General features: G+C 36.6%; 4 protein-coding genes across 6 annotated transcripts; all 4 read right to left on the reverse strand.

Moving 5' to 3' along the window:
• Positions 1 to 4,370: 4,370 nt before the first annotated feature.
• LOC124452383 (galanin receptor 2b-like) lies at positions 4,371 to 8,204 on the reverse strand. Of its 2 annotated transcripts, none has more exons than XM_047002910.1 (4): positions 7,704 to 8,204; positions 6,545 to 6,668; positions 5,466 to 5,920; positions 4,371 to 5,218 (listed from the first exon to the last, which is right to left on the reverse strand). In XM_047002910.1, exons 3-4 carry the CDS (start codon positions 5,850 to 5,852, stop codon positions 4,619 to 4,621), a joined length of 987 nt encoding a protein of 328 aa, XP_046858866.1. In that variant the 5' UTR covers positions 5,853 to 5,920; positions 6,545 to 6,668; positions 7,704 to 8,204; the 3' UTR covers positions 4,371 to 4,618. The 2 variants fall into 2 exon arrangements, with proteins under 2 accessions (XP_046858866.1, XP_046858863.1); XM_047002907.1 differs by having other exon boundaries at positions 6,545 to 6,679.
• Positions 8,205 to 10,563: 2,359 nt separating this feature from the next.
• LOC124452387 (prokineticin receptor 2-like) lies at positions 10,564 to 13,016 on the reverse strand. Of its 2 annotated transcripts, none has more exons than XM_047002915.1 (3): positions 12,965 to 13,016; positions 12,222 to 12,655; positions 10,564 to 10,961 (listed from the first exon to the last, which is right to left on the reverse strand). In XM_047002915.1, the coding sequence occupies exons 2-3, from the start codon at positions 12,603 to 12,605 to the stop codon at positions 10,755 to 10,757; spliced, it is 591 nt and encodes a 196-aa protein (XP_046858871.1). In that variant the 5' UTR covers positions 12,606 to 12,655; positions 12,965 to 13,016; the 3' UTR covers positions 10,564 to 10,754. The 2 variants fall into 2 exon arrangements, with proteins under 2 accessions (XP_046858871.1, XP_046858870.1); XM_047002914.1 differs by lacking the exon at positions 12,965 to 13,016 and adding an exon at positions 12,826 to 12,935.
• Positions 13,017 to 15,048: 2,032 nt separating this feature from the next.
• On the reverse strand, positions 15,049 to 16,384 carry LOC124452385 (galanin receptor 2b-like). The gene is made up of 2 exons (XM_047002911.1): positions 16,141 to 16,384; positions 15,049 to 15,892 (listed from the first exon to the last, which is right to left on the reverse strand). The coding sequence occupies exons 1-2, from the start codon at positions 16,363 to 16,365 to the stop codon at positions 15,293 to 15,295; spliced, it is 825 nt and encodes a 274-aa protein (XP_046858867.1). The 5' UTR covers positions 16,366 to 16,384; the 3' UTR covers positions 15,049 to 15,292.
• A 3,269-nt stretch (positions 16,385 to 19,653) lies between these two features.
• Positions 19,654 to 25,204, reverse strand: LOC124452381 (alpha-(1,6)-fucosyltransferase-like). Its single transcript, XM_047002905.1, has 4 exons — positions 23,756 to 25,204; positions 22,692 to 22,868; positions 21,634 to 21,784; positions 19,654 to 20,693 (listed from the first exon to the last, which is right to left on the reverse strand). Exons 1-4 carry the CDS (start codon positions 24,466 to 24,468, stop codon positions 20,364 to 20,366), a joined length of 1,371 nt encoding a protein of 456 aa, XP_046858861.1. The 5' UTR covers positions 24,469 to 25,204; the 3' UTR covers positions 19,654 to 20,363.
• Positions 25,205 to 25,544: the final 340 nt, after the last annotated feature.

A 25,544-nucleotide genomic window follows, 5' to 3' on the forward strand; every position in this document is an offset into this window, starting at 1 on the left:
TTCATCTGCACTTTCGTCTTGGATTTTTCTCTGAAATTGTTTACGCATCGTGGCCAGATTTCGTCTGATACGGCAGTATACGATAATCCCAGTCATTGCGGATGCTCCGATCAACACGATCATGTAGCACAGAAAGAAATGTGCGACGTTTTTATTTGGCCAAATGACGTCACACATGACCATTTCATCATCCGAAATCAGTTGTTTATAAATAGCCATCGGCAAACCCATTGTCAAACATGATGTCGTCCAAATTACTGCTAGTACCTGAAAAATATTGGAAATTTATACAAAGCAAAGTGATTTCATTGACAACATTCTCAAACCCTGGAAACTATGTATATTGTGAAGCTTGACTTGAAGTCACTGGCTCAAATCCTATTTTAATCATGCTCTCCGGTAAATAGTGAACAGTACACAGTCTTTTTGTGGTGACAAATATGGATATTGCCTTGAGAAGCTTGTTCACTATGGTGAATAACGACTGTAAACAGATAGATATAGCAGCTAGGGACGTGGAAGATTGATAATTGGGGTATTCACATGTGCATGTTATGCCTTCCGTTTTTTAAGAATAATAACAGGAATATATTAATATCCCCTCCCCTCCCAAAAAAATGTTTATCTTCCTACGTCCGTCGTTAGTTTATTAAAAAAATTAGTTGAATGCAGCAATTGGCTGAATTAAGTTAAATTTAACGACATTAACTATTATTGGATGAGGTTGAGCATGATATCAAGAATTATTCAGTTTGAGGTGAATGTTGTCTGCAGAAGCGAAGCTGAGGGGGATAGACAAGTCTGAATAATTCTGGATATCATGCTCATTTTCAAAATTATTTCTATACGGTGGGTGTTTCTTCGCCCCTGGGACGATGAATATTTCGGCTTCCTTCCCTAATCAAACATTGAGTAAAAGAATAGTTAGTAGTTGTACATTTCATTGGCTTTGAAAGCTGTAGAATATCATGAAGTAACTTTGTTTACTATTTTGAAACCAAGGTTTTTGCATGCAACTATGGACTGGATAATTGGAAATCATCAAGTTAATGGAGGTGATTTTCTTCGAGTTTATTGATTTTGTTCTTTGCCGATTGAGGCATATTGTTTCTAAGTTAACGCTATTTTCATGTTTGTCCACAACAGGTAAATTAATATTAAATATATGTGGAGACACTTGCACAATTAGCAAACGTAAACACCAGATTAGATGTCTTCCAAAATACGTTATTTAATTTCGTTTAATTTATATTTGAGTTGTGGCAGTTCTTTACAAACCATTAAGGCGATAGTTTTCATTTCATGCAATTTGTGGTTTGAATTATTTTCCCGGCGTCTGTTTTATGTATAATACTGAGTGGAAAATAAATATTTTATTTGTAGTGTCTTTGATTAATGTTATTCGCCATAACTAAATATGCGCTTTTCAGACTGAAAAAGACCACATTGCCTTTGAACGTACAACATATGACGAACAATGGCTGTTTACATAATCCATTTAAGAGAAATTCCTATAATTGCCTTACTATTATCGCGTGCCTCTCATTGTGCGCTTTTCCTTTTGAGACGAAATAACGCTCCAGAGCGATGGCACTGAAGGTCAAGGCAGATGCTGTCAGGCATACGTCTTGAAGTGGAGACACAAACTTGCAGGCAAATAAGCCATACGGCCAGGAAATATGCTCGGGAACTATATCCGTTGGAATGCTAATCAACAATATCATCAAATCTGCCATGGTTAGGTTCATAACGAGAGCATGCAGACATTCGCTTTTAATACCGCCATGATTCATTCTTCGACGGTAGCGTCGAGCTATCCAGAGATTTCGTAGAACTATACTGTTGAATATTATTCCAAAGGTAAAAATGATTGCCTGAACTCCAAGTTCTGCAAATCGTAACAAGACCATTGTTTTTTGCGGCCAATGTAAAGATGTATTCGTTCAGGAGGTGTCAGCGTCTATATGAAAACGAATGAACAAAAAACTACTAAATGCTGCATGCTTTTTCTATAGTGATTTAGTTTTTATACTCTAAACTTCAGCTATAGTATTTTTTTAATAAATATCATAATATTGTTTCAAAATTAGTCTTCCGTGTACAAACATTTGTAAATGTGTTGCTTGCATACAAAATATTTCATCGCATGTCTTCTATTTATAGTTTCCACAATGCAGCACTCTTTCATTCATTCATTTCCACGCCTCCTTGTATTTTTTTAAGAAATATCAAACTAAGTCTTCGCGTTCCTTTTTTGCGTCACTTACAGCGCGTTGTAATTTTCTGTGCATCTACGAACACAACTTTCTTGAAAGCACCTGTTGTTTTTCGTTGTCATCATCATGGTCGTGCAGTATTTATGAGCGGCTAAATGCCACTGGTAGCGAGAGGAAGTGTGAGAACAAGTACTTTTATTGAGTAAAATTGTGTGCATTAATACTTATACACTTTTGTTACAGGTCCTGTTTATATGGAGCCAAGTTACCTATAGCTATGCGTCAAACTTGCTCAACCGGGTAACTCGGCCCTTATACCAACTGAATACATTAGTTGGTGTACCATTTTTGACACATCCGACAGTAAATATCCTTGCCGGCAACTCGGTTTGTGTTAGCGAGGAATTCAAGAAAGATATTTATAGTTGCTAGCCGAGTTACCTTAGCCATAAAAATAGATCGCTTGTTTTACATGGCTGAGCGAGATACTCAACTAGCCGGGTCACTCGGCTCCTTATAAACCGCTCTTGAAAGTGCAGCGTGTCATGTTTTTCGTTGATACGTCAAAAATATAGCATATCATGCTACGTGTTGTAAGTGGTTATTGTAACTTTTTGATAGCTTGTTGAATGATACGTGGTTAACTGTTTGATAACTGTTTGATATCGGGTGAATGACAGTTAGATGAATGGTTGATAACAGGGACAGCGGAAGATCGATAACTGATAAACTCATATCCTTACATTTACATGTTTCAATCGCTAATCGCAATTGGTAACTATAGAAACTTATAAAGTAGAACATTCGTATTTGAGCACGACCCCCACCCCCCTATCCACAATTATCGACCTTTTGCGGTCTCTGAATAAACGTTAGATGGCTAATATATCATACACCTAGCGTATGCTCCCTCGAGAAATAGTGAGTTTTGTTTTCCGAGAGTCTCGTTGTTTCCCGTGATGAAAAAATAAACTCACTATTTCCACAAAACAAAACTCACTATTTCCACAAAACAAATCTCACAAAAATGAGAAAAAACAAAACTTGCTCTTTCCTGAGGAAGCGTATACATTCCAATCAACGTCTTTCAGGGAAATTTAGTCAGCGAAATTTTATTGCAACATGCCATAAAAATGAGTATTATCTGTGTCTTTGTTTCTATTAATAGTCATGAATTTCGTGGCTTAATAAGCCGGAAAAATGTTTTTTAGTTTTCGGGTGTAAAGTCGCTTTATTTGTTATAAAATAAACGTGCAACAATTTTTTATTTGTTTCCCTGTGAAGAACTATTGCGTATTTTTCAAAGGCATGTGACTCTAAATTAACCAATCACATTTGACATATACTACACTTACGTAACAAAACAAACTGATATGTGGTTTATAACTCTGTGGTGACTGGTGGATTAGTACTGGTCGATGACATCATAATTATATGCAACTCATTTCACACCATCAGAAGAGTCGGATTCATCTTAATTATGTAGAATATGTTGTTACATTGCTTCTCTAGAAGGCTTACCTTAACCACGTGATGATTATTTATCAACGTAACTGGTGACGTGTCATATATGGCGACACAAAATTGCAGGCTCACCGCATGCCACGTGCCAAATTAGGCTTTCCCATGAAAGTCTTATGAATGTGGTTGCGTACAGGATGTTATCAGTTACAACTCAGAACAAGATATATACAGAAAGCCTTTTGGAGTCGGCCCGGAACTTTTGATATTTTTTCTTCGCGCATGTTGGGCTGCGCATATTGGCCGCCATTATTCAGGAATTTTGATTAGGGTTTTTCGCTTGTTTTAAACCACTATAATGCAGACCTGAAGTCATATCTTCATTCTAAATATTCTAGAATTCACTACTTGGAAATGACATCATTGGAAACAAACGACAAACCCTAAAAAGAGTTTACTATTTGTAATACGCGATGCTTCCATTTCATGTTAAAAGATTTCTGTTTCCCAATTTTAAAGGCAAACAATATTTCAATCGCTGCAACCAAGTATCTGTCGATTTCAACGTCAAAATAAGAACAAGGGGTCAAGGATTTCGTCCAGAGAGGATTGCATATGTTTAGAAATATCATGCAACATTAACGAACTCCGACTGTGCACCCCTCCTGTAATCCCCTTTGCATCCGTCACTAATGAACACGAGTTCTCTATTTATTCTGTATTCTCTAATAGATATTCTCTATTTCTCTCCGTAATTTCTACGAACAAATGAATATATGGTTTATGTAACAGAGTATTTTCGTATTTCGACATTCGTTTATCCCTCTGAGTAAGTAAGTTACTGAAATTATTGTTTTTATAAAGTTCTATGTATTACCGCGCACTCTTAGCGCTTTTCTTTAAATGGTTAAGCGGCATCAAGAAAATCTAATGTTATGCTTCTAAAACGCATCGTTGGCTAAATTCCGTTGAAGAATCTCCAAAGATACGTGTTCCGTTTTTCTTTTTGTTGGCGATTCTTTGACGAGGAACGTCAATCTTGCATCTCTACTCATGAACATAAGGATCAGCGGATTGGCGAGGCAATTTCCGTACAATAAACACGATGTAAACAGATAAATCGTGTAGATGTACTTATAATCAATCAATACACCCGTTTCGACGAGCAAGACGAACACTGGAAATGGTAAAGCGCACAACACGTAGACCGAGATGAGAATAGCCATCAAATTAGACAAAGCAAGAGCTTGCTCAGCCACTGAGTCGTTGCTTATTTCCTCTGCATTTTCATCTTGGATTTTTTTCTGAAGTTGTCTATGCACCATTGACAGATTCCGTCTGATACGGCAGTATACGACTGCCCCAATCAATGCGCATCCTCCGATCAACACGATCATGTAACCGAGAAAGAAATTTGCGACGTTTTTATTTGGCCAAATGACGTCACACATGACCATTTCATCATCCGAAATCAGCTGTTTATAAAAAGCCATCGGCAAACCCATTGTCAAACATGATGACGTCCAAATTACTGCTATCGCCTGAAGAAATATTGGAAATTAAATCAAGGAATGTTTGTTTTAGGAAACTATTTAAGTGACAAATTTCTCGAACCCAGTCAACTTTATACATTGTGCACCTTGGCTTAAGTCACTCGCTCAAATTATGCACACTGATGAAATTTCAACACATGATTAATTGCTACCGATGTCTGTGGGCATGTGTCTCTTTAGTAGGCAGCAGTATTTTGCGTCATATTTGTGAATGAAATTTGTCAGTTTTCCCTACCAGAATCGCGCTCCGCCTCTCATTGTGCGCTTTTCCTTTTGAGACGAAGTAACGCTCCAGAGCGATGGCACTGAAGGTCAAGGCAGATGCTGTAAGGCATACGTCTTGAAGTGGAGACACAAACTTGCAGGCAAATAAGCCATACGGCCAGGAAATATGCTCAGGAACTATATCCATTGGAATGCTAATCAACAATATCATCAAATCTGCCATGGTTAGGTTCATAACGAGAGCGTGCAGACATTCGCTTTTAATACCGCCATGATTCATTCTTCGACGGTAGCGTCGAGCTATCCAGAGGTTTCGTAGAACTATACTGTTGAATATTATTCCAAAGACAAAAATGATTGCCTGAGTTGCTAGCTCTACGACTCGTAGCAACACCATTTCTGTTTACAATCAGTAACAAAGACTAAAGATCTTCGTGCGAATGCTCTCTGTAGATGCGTTCGTGTCTATGAAAAGCGATTTGCAAATAGCAATTAACTCTTTTGGGGGTATTTGTGCAATAGTTTACCTGTATGAGTTTCATATTAGAGTTTTAGAGTTGTTATGAAACAAATTATAAAACTGTTAAGAAAGTTAGCCCTGTGTATGGTTAATTTTTTTGCATTTTTTTTACTTATCTCATTTACCCCCTCCTTACCCTCCGTTCCCCCTTCCCCAACATTTTGTTGCGTATGTCTTTCATTTATAGTTTTTATAATGTGGCGTTCTTTCTTAATTCATTTCCACACTTATTTATTATGCTTATCTCATTTACCCTCCTTACCCTCCGTTCCCTTCCCCAATATTTTGTTGCGTATGTCTTTCATTTATAGTTTTTATAATGTGGCGTTCTTTCTTAATTCATTTCCACACTTCCTTATCTTTTTAAGAAAAAATGGAATAGCAAAGTCTTTAGCCATAAATCTTTTTTACTTTACTTACAGCGCGCTTAATTTCTTACGCCTATAAGAATATCTCTTTCGTCAAAACACCTGTTGTTTTTCCTTCATCAGTTTTTACAATCGTTATCATTGCTTGCCGTACTTAATAACTTTAACATATTTAAATTCCAGCGGTCTGGCTGTTCTTACCGATATTCTGCGAGTCGAATCAATGCAGATCTCCAAGGGCCTTGTGACAAATGCTGTCTTGTTTGCAAAACTTTACGTTTAAGTTACTTCTTAAAGTACACTTCTTGCGTTCACGTCGACGTTTCTTCTTCGGATCTATTTACACATGCAGCGAATATATGCGTTTTTGTTGAGTTGTCCCAACATGAAAGATGCACATGGGTTTCAAAAAAGCCTGTGATTTTGGGATATGTCAATCTCAACACGGGCGATTAATAAGTTATGTAACAAAGCCCCGTAACAATAATGCTCTATGAAAAATACTATTGTGCATTAATAAAATACAAAGTATGCTGCTGTTTTAGTCACTAGATTAAGAATTTCCAACAGAGAATTACAACTGTCGGTATTAACGTTGTATAAATGAAATTTTGTCATTTTCTAGATTTTAAGGCACCCCGCAGTTGCTCCTTTCGTTTGAAATAATAAGACCCGATGTTAAGCTAATTTTTAATTAATTTGTTTAATACAAATTCAATTTATCAATTTGCTAAGAGGAGAGGAGCAGATAAAAAATGCTCGAGCATACCTCCCGACAAATGATTGTTAACGTGACAACTTCATTAAAGTCTCATGAACACTCAATTTAGATTCTATCTCAACGATATTTACGACAACAACACCGATGGAAATCATGCAATAATTTCATGTTTCTGTTAAGTTGCAAATAGAACTCGGACTGCGTTGGAATCATCTGGATTGTTTACATTCTCAGCACGACCGTGAACGAATTCATGTGTCTCTCATTTATTTGCTGATGAATTAAAAAAAAATTCACCACGAATGCCTCTGGGCTGTCAGATTAGATTGATTTATTTTCCCGTGTGTTGAACTCGACAAACTAGAATCGTTCTACTTTTTGACGCTAATTTCAGTTTTTAATGCTAATTTTTGCCAATATTTCCTGATTCTTTAAATGAATGAACTGATGTAATGCGTCACACGCGTTCCTATTTAATGCAGAAATGGCGAAAATCGGGGCAAAAGTCCATTAAGCATTACATAACAAGCGGCAGATCATTTTTATTAATCATGTTCTATGTATATGTGCAGACATGCTCTGACGACATATCTCAAAATTCTGTGAAATTTGCAAAATACGTATAGAGTCTAATTTTACCTTCAGCGAGAAACGACTTTTGCATGTATGTCTTAGTGTCTTTTACAGCAAAGAACTTGTGCTGTTGTTAGTTGTCTTCTTAAAAGGTCGCGCGGTCGCACAATGGAATGGCCTTCGTCAGCTTATGCTCGAGCTTTCTTATTTCCTTCGTATCATTTAATCTTAATTGAAATATTTTACCGTGTCAACAGCTATGTCTATAACAGCAATTTTTATTTATCTTAAGAGTGAAAAATCTTTTCCCGATAGTAAAAACAAAAGAGGCCCCTCTTGCACGTGAGTGTTAAGTGTGATCTTCGTCCATGAGTAATGTTCAAATCAAGCGATAATTTGTTGTCATTGGCCTACAACAAAGTTTTTCAAGATGGGCAACAAATCAGAGGAGTGGTCAGGGGGGGAGGTTGGCATTACCTCCCAAACATTTACAGTGACCGTCGGGAAATATTTGAGTATTTGTCTACAGATACTGCGTCGTATGTAATTATCAAACTACTATATGTGTGTTGTGTGCATTTACGTTTCACGACGATCACGTGTTAATCGGTATATCTTCACCCATTCCCCTTCCACCCTTGTCAAAAAGGTCAAACTACCCCCACTGCTCGTCGGATGTTTTTCAACAATATGCAAACTCCACATGAAACGGCGTTTTCTATGCATGAAATTTGCCACCGCTTCCCGTTACGTTGCGCGTTGTGTAATCGTGACGATTTTGACCTCTCATGCATGAAGTATTGGGTCGCGCTCTGAACGTTCTCCGTCTTGATTTTCCATTTGATAAGATTTCGACAGCTGTGGCCGTTCTACTGTTCCCCGGATTTCGCTATAGTTGCAAATTTTGTTGATTTACAACTGATTGATTTCATTCGAAAAATCAACGATTCAGATAGCGTGGAATATTCTGGTTCGTTAAACATTCCATATCTTGCAAACGCTATCATCTAGAACTCAGACTTGCAAGTGTTATCTGGCGTTCTTAATTTAATTGTTAATTTCGAAGAATTGAAGCTATTTGGGGCGTCGTTGATTTGCGGCAAAGTTGCAGCAGATTTACGATTGCCTCTTGCAGTATAAATACGTTCATGTTGATTTTAACTTGATAAAGGAAGGGCTGGAATGTGAAATTTATAAACTGTGAAATCATCAACGAAGCTTAATGATTGCATAATCGTTCACATGGAAGAAAATATTATGTACCATTCCTGTCTCTTGCCGAAGTGTTAAAAAGCAGTTTCAAAAACATTTCGGCATCTATATATATATATATATATTTATAATATTATCCCTGAAGAGTGAGAAATCACGAAAAAGGCTTGTCGGGATGAAATTGTAGTTTTTGTGTATTTTCTTCTTATTATCAATATATATAAACACAATCCACATAATGATGAAAATCGCATTCAGCTAAAACTGGTAGCAATAGACACTGCGTAGGGGTGTCCGAAATTAATTAAGGGGTGTTGTTCATATATTCGGTTGTGCTTGTTGGTTATATCCCTAAATTCAATTGCTTTCAAAAGAGATCAGTGCGGCTACTAACGTTTTATGGACTTCCATTATGACCCTGGCAATTGGACGAACGATATATGAGGAACTATGTATATATTGTATTATATATTTGACTGTAAAACAAAAGATATATAAAAAGGTAAATGTTATTGATCTAAAATTTACGTAGCAAAACCATGCAGGCTGGCCATGACACTGGAGCGATTCGTCGTTTCTAAAGAGGATGATTTTAACCAAGAGTATCATTAAGCCACATATGTTTGTAGATGTAGTTTGTCCAGGCTAGTGCATTCCTGAGAAGGACTGTTTGTGATGTTGTTTTGAAAGTTGAATCGACATCTTTAGCGGTAGAGATCATCAGAGTCAAGACTAACCTGGACGATCTACTTCCACAAACATGTAACCATATTCTTGACTTCAAACCGTTCACTTTATTAAGATCTTTTCTGAAGAAGGAACGCACTTTTTCGTTACGAAATTCATCAATGCATTTCATAACATTACGTATATGTACAACAATTTTAATCATTTATTTTTAGCTATCAGGAATTATGGGATTGCTCATAAATTTATTTTCAAATACGATCCAATACTTTGTATGTGATCAAGACTTCGTATGTGATCATTGGATTTGCCTAATTCTCTCGTTAAGCGTTGTAAAATCAAATATGTATTGTTTATATGGAAAAGTATTTTCGTATTTTGACAACCGTGCATACCTTCTTAAAACACAAAATTTTTCCTTTCATAAACACTTTAATAACTTATAGTTATAGTTTAAGAATGTGAATTCAAGGTATTGAAGTTTTTGCTATGTTGATTCGATTTACGAAACAAGTGACGTTCTGTTGCGCAATGATTCGTCGTAAAGTTTCATGTTTGGTTGAAATAATTATGCAGCATTTTATATGTTCAACATCGTGGAAAGCTTTAGGAGAACTCTAGAGCAGATCACCGTGTAAAGCCGAGGCTTAAGGTCAAGGACCTGTTTACACCTGCTCCCGGCTCTCACAAACGCCTCCGGGTTTTGCAAAGGCATCAAACGAAAAAAATTTCGCTTTGTTTCGCAGACACTTCATTTAACTTTTTTAATCTTGTCAAACTTTAACAAAAAGCATATGCGCTTTTAGCACTTTACCAAATTATTAAGCCGTGACAAGATATTTTATAATGTATGTTCGCGCACGGCATCACAACTGCAAAGATATGTGTTCTGTCTTTTTATGGCTGATCCTTTTACCAGAAACGTGCATCTCTTCTCATAAACATAAGGATCAGCGGATTGGCGAGGCAATTTCCGTACAATAAACACGATGTAAAAAAATACAACGCGTAGTTGTACTTGAAATTCATCAGTACGCCTGTTTCGACCAGCAAGGCGAACAATGGAAACGGTAGAACACACAAAACGTAGACCAAGATGAGAACAGCTATCAAATTAGACAACGCAAGAGCTTGTTCGGATAATAAATCGTTCGTTATTTCATCTGCATTTTCATCTTGGATTTTTCTCTGAAATTGTTTATATATCGTGGACAGATTTCATCTGATACGGCAGTATACGATAATCCCAGTCATTGCGGATGCTCCGATCAACACGATCATGTAGCACAGAAAGAAATTTGCGACGTTTTTATTTGGCCAAATAACGTCACACATGACCATTTCATCATCCGAAATCAACTGTTTATGAATAGCCATCGGCAAACCCATTGTCAAACATGATGTCGTCCAAATTACTGCTAGTACCTGGAAAATATTGGAAATTTAATCAAAGCAAAGTAATTTCATTGACAACATTCTCAAACCCTGGAAAATATGTATATTGTGAAGCTTGACTTGAAGTCACTGGCTTAAATCCTATTTTAATCATGCTCTCCGGTAAATAGTGAACAGTACACAGTGTTTTTGGGGTGACAAATATGGATATTCCCTTGAGAAGCTTGTTCACTATGGTGAATAACGACTGTAAACAGATAGATATAGCAGCTAGGGACGTGGAAGATTGATAATTGGGGTATTCACATGTGCATGTTATGCCTTCCGTTTTTTAAGAATAATAACAGGAATATATTAATATCCCCTCCCCTCCCAAAAAAAAATGTTGATCTTCCTACGTCCGTCGTTAGTTTATTAAAAAATAAGTTGAATGCAGCTATTGGCTGAATTAAGTTAAATTTAACGGCATTAACTTTTATTGGATGAGGTTGAGCATGATATCAAGAATTATTCAGTTTGAGGTGAATGTTGTCTGCAGAAGCGAAGCTGAGGGGGATAGAAAATTCTGAATAATTCTGGATATCATGCTCATTTTTAAGCAAAATTAGTTCTATACGGTGGGTGTTTCTTCACCCTTGGGACGATGAATATTTCGGCTTCCTTCCCTAATCAAACATTGAGTAAAAGAATAGTAGTTGTACATTTCATTGGCTTCGAAAGCTGTAGAATATTATGAAGTAACTTTGTTTACTATTTTGAAACCAAGGTTTTTGCATGCAGCTATGGACTGGATAATTGGAAATCATCAAGTTTATGGAGGTGATTTTCTTCGAGTTTATTGATTTTGCTCTTTGCTGATTGAGGCATATTGTTTCTAAGTTAACGCTATTTTCATGTTTGTCCACAACAGGTACATTAATATTAAATATATGTCGAGACACTTGCACAATTAGCAAACGTTAACACCAGATTAGATGTCTTCCAAAATACGTTATTTAATTTCGTTTAATTTATATTTGAGTTGTGGCAGTTCTTTACAAACCATTAAGGCGATAGTTTTCATTTCATGCAATTTGTGGTTTGAGTTATTTTTCCGGCGTCTGTTTTATGTATAATACTGAGTGGAAAATAAATATTTTATTTGTAGTGTCTTTGATTAATGTTATTCGCCATAACTAAATATGCGCTTTTCAGACTGAAAAAGACCACATTGCCTGTGAACGTACAACATATGACGAACAATGGCTGTTTACATAATCCATTTAAGAGAAATTCCTATAATTGCCTTACTATTATCGCGTGGCTCTCATTGTGCGCTTTTCCTTTTGAGACGTAATAACGCTCCAGAGCGATGGCACTGAAGGTCAAGGCAGATGCTGTAAGGCATACGTCTTGAAGTGGAGACACAAACTTGCAGGCACATAAGCCATACGGCCAGGAAATATGCTCGGGAACTATATCCGTTGGAATGCTAATCAACAATATCATCAAATCTGCCATGGTTAGGTTCATAACGAGAGCATGCAGACATTCGCTTTTAATACCGCCATGATTCATTCTTCGACGGTAGCGTCGAGCTATCCAGAGATTTCGTAGAACTATACTGTTGAATATTATTCCAAAGGTAAAAATGATTGCCTGAACTCCAAGTTCTGCAAATCGTAACAAGACCATTGTTTTTTGCGGCCAATGTAAAGATGTATTCGTTCAGGAGGTGTCAGCGTCTATATGAAAACGAATGAACAAAAAACTACTAAATGCTGCATGCTTTTTCTATAAAGATTTAGTTTTATACTCTAAACTTCAGCTATAGTATTTTTTTAATAAATATCATAATATTGTTTCAAAATTAGTCTTCCGTGTACAAACATTTGTAAATGTGTTGGTTGCATACAAAATATTTCATCGCATGTCTTCTATTTATAGTTTCCACAATGCAGCGCTCTTTTTCATTCATTCATTTCCACGCCTCCTTGTATTTTTTTAAGAGAAAATCAAACGAAGTCTTCGCGTTCCTTTTTTGCGTCACTTACAGCGCGTTGTAATTTTCTGTGCATCTACGAACACAACTTTCTTGAAAGCACCTGTTGTTTTTCGTTGTCATCATCATGGTCGTGCAGTATTTATGAGCGGCTAAATGCCACTGGTAGCGAGAGGAAGTGTGAGAACAAGTACTTTTATTGAGTAAAATTGTGTGCATTAATACTTATACACTTTTGTTACAGGTCCTGTTTATATGGAGTCAAGTTACCTATAGCTATGCGTCAAACTTGCTCAACCGGGTAACTCGGCCCTTATACCAACTGAATACATTAGTTGGTGTACCATTTTTGACACATCCGACAGTAAATATCCTTGCTGGCAACTCGGTTTGTGTTAGCGAGGAATTCAAGAAAGATATTTATAGTTGCTAGCCGAGTTACCTTAGCCATAAAAATAGATCGCTTGTTTTACATGGCTGAGCGAGATACTCAACTAGCCGGTCACTCGGCTCCTTATAAACCGCTCTTAAACGTGCAGCCGGGTCATGTTTTTCGTTGATACGTCAAAAATATAGCATATCATGCTACGTGCTGTAAGTGGTTATTGTAACTTTTTGATAGCTTGTTGAATGATACGTGGTTAACTGTATGATAACTGTTCGATATCGGGTGAATGACAGTTAGATGAATGGTTGATAACAGGGACAGCGGAAGATCGATAACTGATAAACTCATATCCTTACATTTACATGTTTCAATCGCTAATCGCAATTGGTAACTATAGAAACTTATAAAGTAGAACATTCGTATTTGAACACGACCCCCACCCCCCTATCCACAATTATCGACCTTTTGCGGTCTCTGAATAAACGTTGGATGGCTAATATATCATACACCTAGCGTATGCTCCCTCGAGAAATAGTCTCGTTGTTTCCGAGAAAATAGACTCTTCCGAGAGTCTCGTTGTTTCCCGAGATGAAGTCAGGGAAAACAAAACTCACTATTTTCTGAGGAAGCGTATTCATTCCAATCAACGTCTTTCAGGGAGATTTGGTCAGTGAAATTTTATTGCAACATGCCATAAGAATGACCACAGCATTTTTGGTCGACTTCTAAGTATTTTCTGTATCTTTTTTTCTATTAATAGTCATGAATTTCGTGGCTTAATAAGCCGGAAAATGTTTTTAGTTTTCGTGTGTATAGTCGCTTTATTTGTTATAAAGTAAACATGCAACAACTTTTTATTTGTTTCCCTGTGAAGAACCATTGTGTTTATTTCAAAGGCATGTGACTCTAAATTAACCAATCACATTTGGCATATACTACACTTACGTAGCAAAACAAACTGATATGTGGTTTATAACTCTGTGGTGACTGGTGGATTAGTACTTGTCGATCACATCATAATTATATGCAACTCATTTCACACCATCAGAAGAGTCGGATTCATCTTAATTATGTAGAATATGTTGTTACATTGCTTCTCTAGAAGGCTTACCTTAACCACGTGATGATTATTTATCAACGTAACTGGTGACGTGTCACATAATGGGACACAAAACTGCAGGCTCACCGCATGCCATGTGCCAAATTAGGCTTTCCCATGAAAGTCTTATGAATGTGGTTGCATACAGGATGTTATCAGTTACAACTCAGAACAAGATATATACAGAAAGCACTTTGGAGTCGGCCCGGAACTTTTGATATTTTTTCTTCGCGCATGTTGGGCTGCGCATATTGGCCGCCATTATTCAGGAATTTTGATTAGGGTTTTTCGTTTGTTTTAAACCACTATAATGCAGACCTGAAGTCATATCTTCATTCTAAATATTCTAGAATTCACTACTTGGAAATGACATCATTGGAAACAAACGACAAACCCTAAAAAGAGTTTACTATTTGTAATACGCGATGCTTCCATTTCATGTTAAAAGATTTCTGTTTCCCAATTTTAAAGGCAAACAATATTTCAATCGCTGCGACCAAGTATCTGTCGATTTCAACGTCAAAATAAGAACAAGGGGTCAAGGATTTCGTCCAGAGAGGATTGCATATGTTTAGAAATATCATTCAACATTAACGAACTCGGACTGTGCACCCCTCCTGTAATCCCCTTTGCATCCGTCACTAATGAACACGAGCTCTCTATTTATTCTGTTTTCTCTAATAGATATTCTCTATTTCTCTCCGTAATTTCTACGAACAAATGAATATATGGTTTATGTAACAGAGTATTTTCGTATTTCGACATTCGTTTATCCCTCTGAGTAAGTAAGTTACTGAAATTGTTGTTTTTATAAAGTTCTATGTATTACCGCGCACTCTTAGCGCTTTTCTTTAAATGGTTAAGCGGCATCAATAAAATCTGATGTTATTCTTCTAAAACGCATCGTTGGCTAAATTCCGTTGAAGAATCTCCAAAGATACGTGTTCCGTTTTTCTTTTTGTTGGCGATTCTTTGACGAGGAACGTCAATCTTGCATCTCTACTCATGAACATAAGGATCAGCGGATTGGCGAGGCAATTTCCGTACAATAAACACGATGTAAACAGATAAATCGTGTAGATGTACTTATAATCAATCAATACACCCGTTTCGACGAGCAAGACGAACACTGGAAATGGTAAAGCGCACAACACGTAGACCGAGATGAGAATAGCCATCAAATTAGACAAAGCAAGAGCTTGCTCAGCCACTGAGTCGTTGCTTATTTCCTCTGCATTTTCATCTTGGATTTTTTTCTGAAGTTGTCTATGCACCATTGACAGATTCCGTCTGATACGGCAGTATACGACTGCCCCAATCAATGCGCATCCTCCGATCAACACGATCATGTAACCGAGAAAGAAATTTGCGACGTTTTTATTTGGCCAAATGACGTCACACATGACCATTTCATCATCCGAAATCAGCTGTTTATAAAAAGCCATCGGCAAACCCATTGTCAAACATGATGTCGTCCAAATTACTGCTATCGCCTGAAGAAATATTGGAAATTAAATCAAGGAATGTTTGTTTTAGGAAACTATTTAAGTGACAAATTTCTCAAACCCAGTCAACTTTATACATTGTGCACTTTGGCTTAAAATCACTCGCTCAAATTATGCACACTGATGAAATTTCAACACATGATTAATTGCTACCGATGTCTGTGAGCATGTGTCTCTTTAGTAGGCAGCAGTATTTTGCGTCATATTTGTGAATGAAATTTGTCAATTTTCCCTACCAGAATCGCGCTCCGCCTCTCATTGTGCGCTTTTCCTTTTGAGACGAAGTAACGCTCCAGAGCGATGGCACTGAAGGTCAAGGCAGATGCTGTAAGGCATACGTCTTGAAGTGGAGACAAAAACTTGCAGGCAAATAAGCCATACGGCCAGGAAATATGCTCAGGAACTATATCCATTGGAATGCTAATCAACAATATCATCAAATCTGCCATGGTTAGGTTCATAACGAGAGCGTGCAGACATTCGCTTTAATACCGCCATGATTCATTCTTCGACGGTAGCGTCGAGCTATCCAGAGGTTTCGTAGAACTATACTGTTGAATATTATTCCAAAGACAAAATGATTGCCTGAGTTGCTAGCTCTACGACTCGTAGCAACACCATTTCTGTTTACAATCAGTAACAAAGACTAAAGATCTTCGTGGGAATGCTCTCTGTCGATGCGTTCGTGTCTATGAAAAGCGATTTGCAAATAGCAATTAACTCTTTTGGGGGTATTTGTGCAATAGTTTACCTGTATGAGTTTCATATTAGAGTTTTAGAGTTGTTATGAAACAAATTATAAAACTGTTAAGAAAGTTAGCCCTGTGTATGGGTAATTTTTTTGCATTTTTTTTACTTATCTCATTTACCCCGTCCTTCCCTCCGTTCCCCTTCCCAACATTTTGTTGCATGTCTTTCATTTATAGTTTTATAATGTGGCGTTCTTTCTTAATTCATTTCCACATTATTTATTATGCCTATCTCATTTACCCTCCCCTCCGTTCCCTTCCCAATATTTTGTTGCGTATATCTTTCATTTATAGTTTTTATAATGTGGCGTTCTTTCTTAATTCATTTCCACACTTATTTATTATGCTTATCTCATTTACCCCTTCCTTACCCTCCGTTCCCCTTCCCTTCCTTTCATTTATAGTTTTATATATCATTTCTTATTTATTATGCTTATCTCATTTTCTTCTATTCCCCAATATTTTGTCATTTATAGTTTTATCATGTGGCGTTCTTTCTTCATTCATTCCCACACTTCCTTATCTTTTTAAGAAAAAATGGAATAGCGAAGTCTTTAGCCATAAATCTTTTTTACTTTACTTACAGCGCGTTTAATTTCTTACGCCTATAAGAATATCTCCTTCGTCAAAACACCTGTTGTTTTTCCTTTATCAGTTTTTACAATCGTTATCATTGCTTGCCCTACTTAATAACTTTAACATATTTAAATTCCTGCGTTCTGGCTGTTCTTACCGATATTCTACGAGTCGAATCAATGCAGATCTCCAAGGGCCTTGTGACAAATGCTGTCTTGTTTGCAAAACTTTACGTTTAAGTTACTTCTTAAAGTACACTTCTTGCATTCACGTCGACGTTTCTTCTTCCGATCTATTTACACATGCAGCGAATATATGCGTTTTTGTTGAGTTGTCCCAACATGAAAGATGCACATGGGTTTCAAAAAAGCCTGTGATTTTGGGATATGTCAATCTCAACACGGGCGATTAATAAGTTATGTAACAAAGCCCCGTAACAATAATGCTCTATGAAAAATACTATTGTGCATTAATAAAATACAAAGTATGCTGCTGTTTTAGTCACTAGATTAAGAATTTCCAACAGAGAATTACAACTGTCGGTATTAACGTTGTATAAATGAAATTTTGTCATTTTCTAGATTTTAAGGCACCCGCAGTTGCTCCTTTCGTTTGAAATAATAAGACCCGATGTTAAGCTATTTTTAATTAATTTGTTTAATACAAATTCAATTTATCAATTTGCTAAGAGGAGAGGAGCAGATAAAAAATTCTCGAGCATACCTCCCGACAAATGATTGTTAACGTGACAACTTCATTAAAGTCTCATGAACACTCAATTTAGATTCTATCTCAACGATATTTACGACAACAACACCGATGGAAATCATGCAATAATTTCATGTTTCTGTTAAGTTGCAAATAGAACTCGGACTGCGTTGGAATCATCTGGATTGTTTACATTCTCAGCACGACCGTGAACGAATTCATGTGTCTCTCATTTATTTGCTGATGAATTAAAAAAAAATTCACCACGAATGCCGCTGGGCCGTGAGATTAGATTGATTTATTTTCCCGTGTGTTGAACTCGACAAACTAGAATCGTTCTACTTTTTGACGCTAATTTCAGTTTTTAATGCTAATTTTTGCCAATATTTCTTCATTCTTTAAATGAATGAACTGATGTAATGCGTCACAGGCGTTCCTATTTAATGCAGAAATGGCGAAAATCGGGGCAAAAGTCCATTAAGCGTTACATAACAAGCGGCCGATCATTTTTAACAATCATGTTCTATGTATATGTGCAGACATGCTCTGACGACGTATCTCAAAATTCTGTGAAATTTGCAAAATACGTATAAAGTCTAATTTTACCTTCAGCGAGAAACGACTTTTGCATGTATGTCTTAGTGTCTTTTACAGCAAAGAACTTGTGCTGTTGTTAGTTGTCTTCTTAAAAGGTCGCGCGGTCGCACAATGGAATGGCCTTCGTCAGCTTATGCTCGAGCTTTCTTATTTCCTTCGTATCATTTAATCTTAATTGAAATATTTTACCGTGTCAACAGCTATGTCTATAACAGCAATTTTTATTTATCTTAAGAGTGAAAAATCTTTTCCCGATAGTAAAAACAAAAGAGGCCCCTCTTGCACGTGAGTGTTAAGTGTGATCTTCGTCCATGAGTAATGTTCAAATCAAGCGATAATTTGTTGTCATTGGCCTACAACAAAGTTTTTCAAGATGGGCAACAAATCAGAGGAGTGGTCAGGGGGGGAGGGTTGGCATTACCTCTCAGACATTTACAATGACCGTCGGGAAATATTTGAGTATTTGTCTACAGATACTGCGTCGTATGTAATTATCAAACTACTATATGTGTGTTGTGTGCATTTACGTTTCACGACGATCACGTGTTAATCGGTATATCTTCACCCATTCCCTTCCACCCTTGTCAAAAGGTCAAACTACCCCACTGCTCGTCGGATGTTTTCAACAATATGCAAACTCCACATGAAACGGCGTTTTCTATGCATGAAATTTGCCACCGCTTCCCGTTACGTTGCGCGTTGTGTAATCGTGACGATTTTGACCTCTCATGCATGAAGTATTGGGTCGCGCTCTGAACGTTCTCCGTCTTGATTTCTCATTTGATAAGATTTCGACAGCTGTGGCCGTTCTATTGTTCCCCGGATTTCGCCAAAATTGCAAATTTTGTTGATTTACAACTGATTGATTTCATTCGAAAAATCAACGATTCAGATAGCGTGGAATATTCTGGTTCGTTAAGCATTCCATATCTTGCAAACGCTATCATCTAGAACTCAGACTTGCAAGTGTTATCTGGCGTTCTTAATTTAATTGTTAATTTCAACGAATTGAAGCATTTTTGGGGCGTCGTTGATTTGCCGCAAAGTTGCAGCAGATTTACGATTACCTCTTGCAGTATAAATACGTTCATGTTGATTTTAACTTGATAATGGAAGGGCTGGACTGTGAAATTTATAATCTGTGAAATCATCAACGAAGCTTAATGATTGCATAATCGTTTACATGGAAGAAAATATTATGTATCATTCCTGTCTCTTGCCGAAGTGTTAAAAAGCAGTTTCAAAAGCATTTCGGCATCTATATATATATATATACATGAGTTCACAAATAACGTTGGAATTTGTAATGTGCAATAGCTGCAATTCGTATGTCCGGTAAATTGAGTTTTGTCATTTAGTCAACGAAAAATCTATGTGTACGTTTCACTACAGTAATTCGGCACAACAAGTACTCGTTTTTATGTGCTTAGTCCACCCATTCGTAATCAAATTAATTGCCCGCCCAGGTTATTGTAATTCACTCAATTTACGGAATTAGAATGTTCTTTAAAATTCCTAGAGTATAAAAAGCTACATACAGACAATGAAATTGAGTTACTGTGCAAAATATAAGGTTGCAGTTTTATTCATGCACCCCATACTATAATCATCCTCATAAATAAACCAGTAAAAAACACGCTGACAAACTCTAATGACCCAAACCGAAAAAAATTGAGCATGGTGGTTTGCCTGTCACGACTGTTTCAAATATCTTTGGTTGTTCTTATTGAGGTTGTTTATAGAGGACGTCATCCAACAAATGGTTTTCAATCGGCTTTCTAACTGGTTCATAAATGGATGGACTGCAAATGGATGTCAGAAGAAAATCACTACCTGATTTTCTCATCAAACTCGGTGTAATTAGGAAATTTAACAATATGAAGATGATTTTCGACTAAATATGATGGAAACATCCCTTTCTTCTTGTTCCGTCTTGATGTCGCTATGGAGTAGCCATCCCAATGGTTGCCGGCAATTTTCAAACGATCGCCGCGCGTCATGCTAATTTCATTAGAATTCGTAGCGGTGTAATTGTAGACTGCTTGTACGTCGTTCACCGATTGACCACCGAAGTAATAAACGTCATCGAGTGATTGTGCACTATCCGAGGCGTCCGTTGGAGATTTTGCCTGCATCATCTCGTAAGCTAATCTGCAAACCTAAAATATTTTTAATAGCAAACAATCGTGTCAACAGTGTGCAATAAAATTATTTTACTTATTCTGTACTTGAAAAATTCACGAAGTGTAAAAATATGGAATGACGACCCCTTGAAATAAAGACGTTTTGAAATGAAGATTCCCATGAAATGACGACATTTTCACAAGTCGACTCCTTTGTTGAAGGACAACTCTTACGAAATGTTAAAAATGACAATTTTTTGTAATGCTGACTCGTGTTGACTTTTCGTGTGTTTTGTCTTGTGTGTTTTCCAACAAATTGAATGTTGTGATGAACTATAGTTGTTTGTTTTTTTTGTCGTTTTACACCATGCTATAGTTCAGCTATTTTTTTTCTGCAACAAGAAACTGATGACAATTTTTGGACAAGTTTTAAACGACCAAATAAACATTGTGGAGGAAAATCGTCCTCTTAAAAATGAGCAAGTCAACATTGGCTATCATGATGAACGAAATGGAAATCAATTGTACGTCGTTGATTATCATCGTCACGTTCCTAAAATATTTTTAATAGCAAACAATCGTGTCACGTCACGAAGGAACGAAATTGAGCGAAGGAACGAAGTGTCACGTCACGAAGGAACGAAATTGAGAATTTAAACAAAAATTTCCCGATTACAATTTGCCCAACATAACATATGCTCAGTATAGAGAGCTCCACCACCCCCACCCCCCCACACACACACCCCCACTCCGCCGCTAGACGAATCTACAACTGGCTTTTTTCATTTGGAAATCCTATTGAAAATCTTCAAAACGCGTTTTTTGTTTCAACCAATCATCTGACCGGCTTGAGTACATCAGCCATCTTTTGCAAATCTATTGTAAACTATACCATGTTTCTGACAAACTTAATCAGGTAAACAATGATGTCTTTATCTGAAGAAAACAAAAAGTTCAACAACTAAAGATTTTATACCTGGGAGGAAAACGTGCAGACAATATAATCGCATTCCGAAAGCATTTGAATATCAAATATGATACCATGGAGCGATGTATCGGTGTATCGTTGTTGCAGTCGAGCGGATTTGGAGATGTCGTTATCACTAACAAAATTGTACTTGGGAAATCTGCAAACGGAGAAAGAGGATTATAAATTGCTAAGGAAGATTTTTGAGCAAAGTATAATTTAACTAGCGCTTGATCTGCCATTGACTCCAAACTTGCAGTTAAAATAATGCTCAAGTCAATCCGATATTTGTGGGTGTTATATCTCTAATAATTTCAACTTCTTTTTAGCGATAAACTATCTTTTATTCAAGGGTTATTTTAACCCCATCTACAGTTGTCTTGACTCTACCAGATTTTGATTATAAAGTGTTTTTGACACCAAACTTTGCAATAGTGTTTTTTGTTTGCATTGTGAAGGCAATTAAAAATGACTTCATAACTTCTTCAATGGAATTGCAATATTTTATTTCTTTTCGTAGAAATGTAAGTTTTCTTCAACGTGCAAATGACCTCGTGATCACGTGATGAAATCTCGTTGAATAATAATTGAGAAAAAAAGCATCGGGAAGTTGTAGTTTTTGTCAACAGTACTAACACATCTATCATTGGAACCTTTACTAATATTTATCTACACATTTATTGATTAAACTGTTGTATTCGTCCGTAAAGAAATGATGAGGAAATTTGATGCGCTTAAAAATGTTATTATTCTCTGTGATTTAATAACCATGTTCTTTGCATACTAAATAAGTTAAATACCTCAAGAAAGAAGTGAAATAAGTCAATTCTCCTGAAAAACTTGGTTTAACAGCAATTTAGCTGTATATGTTGTTTGCAATACAATCAAATAAATTTGTGATAAAATTTCGTGTCATAAACACTTTAAATCTCATGCAAGACAATTTTAGGTTGAAAATAACTCTCTTACTTAAGCCCCTGCCTGCAGAAAAGGATCAATCAAATGTTCGACGAAGTCGTTTCAACTCTCTGAAAATAACAACGCAAGAAATCTTCACATCAACTTACTTTGTCATTGCTTCAGCCAAAACTGTGTGATCGTCAGTCGCAAGGTAAACGTTTTTCTTTTTCAAAGTTTCTTTTAAAGAAATTTTCTTAAAGTACAAATCGACCCAATACATGTATTCCTCCAGCGAATGAAAAGCAGCTTCGTTATTTATCTTGTCGGAGCGACGAACGTGAATCCTATTGAAAAAAAGTTGGACGGACAGAAAAAAACTGACGAGGAGATCTGTGGAAAGGCCTCTTCTTTCAAAGTTTGACAAAGATATACTCTGTAGAATATTATTTTCAGTAAAAGTTTGACGAACATGATAGCAAACCAGCTGTCAAGTTTTTGTCCTACTATGTAAATTTCAGGACACATTACATTGTTCATTTCTTTAAAAATCTATTGTTTTTGCAGTTAGGCATAAGTGAATTTGTGTGTACCCTCCCGCTCAAGTATCATTAAGTGTGAAACAGTTGTTTTTTCACAGGAAATCATGCATTTTCATGATGTTTATATCTCGAGTCTCGCCAATTTTGCGCATCAATTTACGACTGTGAATCAATTCAATTTTTACGCTGGCGCCTGAAATGAGGAAATGATCATTTCATTAACTAGAGAAAACATGACGGTAGTTTGAAGTTCTAACTAAGTCTGATAAGAAATTCAGAGATGAGAAAAAGTGTTCAACTGACATGAAATGTGATCATGTGATGTCTCTTACGAGAGACTCTACTAACTTTATACAACTTCACATAAGCATGCAGGTCGCGGATAAGTATAGCTAGGCCTCTTTGTAGTGCTTTATATGTGTAAGCAATCTTACATTAAGGAGATGTAAGTCCTGGTTCTTTTTTAATTGAAGGACTCCTTACCATGCAATCTGTTTCACAATAATCGTGCACCGATTAAACACAAAAGGGTAACACAAAAATACATTACCATTCTGTATTGTTATTTGTCAATCGTGCTTTTTTGATTGCATTGCCGATAGCAGGAATCAAAGTGATCCGGCAAAGATTTTTAAAAACGTTAAGAAGAAATCTCCTGTAGCTCTATTATTTGTTCAAAGCCTAATACATACCCTACAATGGGCTTTGCAAACCCTAGCATGGCTTTCTTATTTTCAATAGCCTTCTTCACAGCTGGTTGGTATCGAAAAAGGTATTTTGCAAACTGCCCAACCCACCAGACGAAGGGAAAGCCATGGAACGCTTGAATGCTCTTCGCTAAATCACTAGGAACAGCCATAGGTAAATGTTTCAGATTATGATCGATGGAGTCTATAATAGGAAGGTACACATTCTTTTCTTCAGAATACATTGACCAAGTCGAGATTGGTCCTTTAGCTTCTGTGCAAGTATCGCTTACGGGTAGAAAAACTCTCTCCCATCCTCTTGGCGAATATCGCCAGCCATTTGATTTGACAATTAAAGTACGTTTTGCGCCGTAAGCTGTAATGAAGCAGTATAATAAATGATGAATCTGGCAGCCGTAACCGCATTCTTTGTTTAGATTGCAAATTAGCTTGTCTGCATTTTCGCAATCAGATGGATTTTGCAAAAGCCTTAAGCGGTTCTGAACAATTTTGCTCATTCGAGTCTGTTCATTTCTACGCCAAATGTCCAAAGTTTTGTGGTTGTTTATAAAGTCTAAGTTGTTTCCAAGGGCTCGATGAATATCGGCAAATTTATCCAACATCGCTGTTAGTCTTTGTTTCATATTTCTACCCAAGAGCTTATTGATTTTCGTTACTTCCGCGCTAAGATAATACCACATCTCGCGATACTCCTTCATCGCTCGTCGTCGAGTAATTTCAAGCTGTAAATCATTTGACTTTTGTGCATATTTGATATTTGATAATTGTTGTTTTTTATTTGCGTCGTTTGTTTCAATTGTCGTTTTATCTAAGTGCTTTAATTTATTGTCTTTACGGCTGTTGTCTCCGACCGACCTAGTGTCTTGCGAATTAGGAAGCGACTTACTAATCTGTGGATATACTTTTTATATTTTCTCTTGTAATTTACAATTTTCGCCCGTAAGGATTTCACTTCGTGTTGTAATGCAGATATCGTCATCTTTGATTTATCCAGGACCCGCTTCGCTCTCTCTAATCGTATTGTCTCAAAACCGATGGATTTGCTGCGGTGTGTTACAACAAAATAATAAACCAACGCTGCCAACCAAACAGCCACAAAGATCAGCAAAATTTGTTTTAATTTTCGCAATGCCATCGCAACTTAAAAATTCATGATATTTATGAATGCTAGAAGAAATTAATCAATATACACTTCATAGTGCAAACGTTATTGTTGGCCTTCCACAATTGTTTGCAATTAAAACCTGCTACACTCAACTGGTATCAGTTTTTAATGATTTTGTGCTTTTGATAAATTATTGAACTTTTGAGTGAACAAAGAGGTGTAGTGCATCTTTGTGAACATAGCCACTTTTTAAATATTTTCGTATAAGAAGTTCCTTCATTCCTGAAATGCACGCCCACGTCAGCTTTTCTCATATGATGGATAAATATCGTAATTTTGTTATAAAAGTGTCCAAAATATCAAAATCCTGAAAATTATCGGAAAGTCTTATATTTCCATATTCTGATAAAGCTTCAAACTGATGCCTCACAACGTAAGAATGAATTTATTATAAATAATTGCTGTTGATGGAATTGACGGTATGTGAATTTTTGAATAATATTCCGGACGCCATCATTCGTATGATATTTGTTTTGGAATAATACGTACAAAACAAAACGTTAAACCTTATTGTAAGTTTGGCACTTTTTTTCGGATATTACGATACTCAAACCATTCGCTTTTGCTCTTTTTTGGTCTGCAAAAGTAGCTATTTCGAATAGACGTTTG

The sequence above is a fragment of the Xenia sp. Carnegie-2017 genome, unplaced genomic scaffold (genome assembly GCF_021976095.1).
Source record: "Xenia sp. Carnegie-2017 unplaced genomic scaffold, XeniaSp_v1 HiC_scaffold_25, whole genome shotgun sequence".
NCBI lineage: Eukaryota > Metazoa > Cnidaria > Anthozoa > Malacalcyonacea > Xeniidae > Xenia > Xenia sp. Carnegie-2017.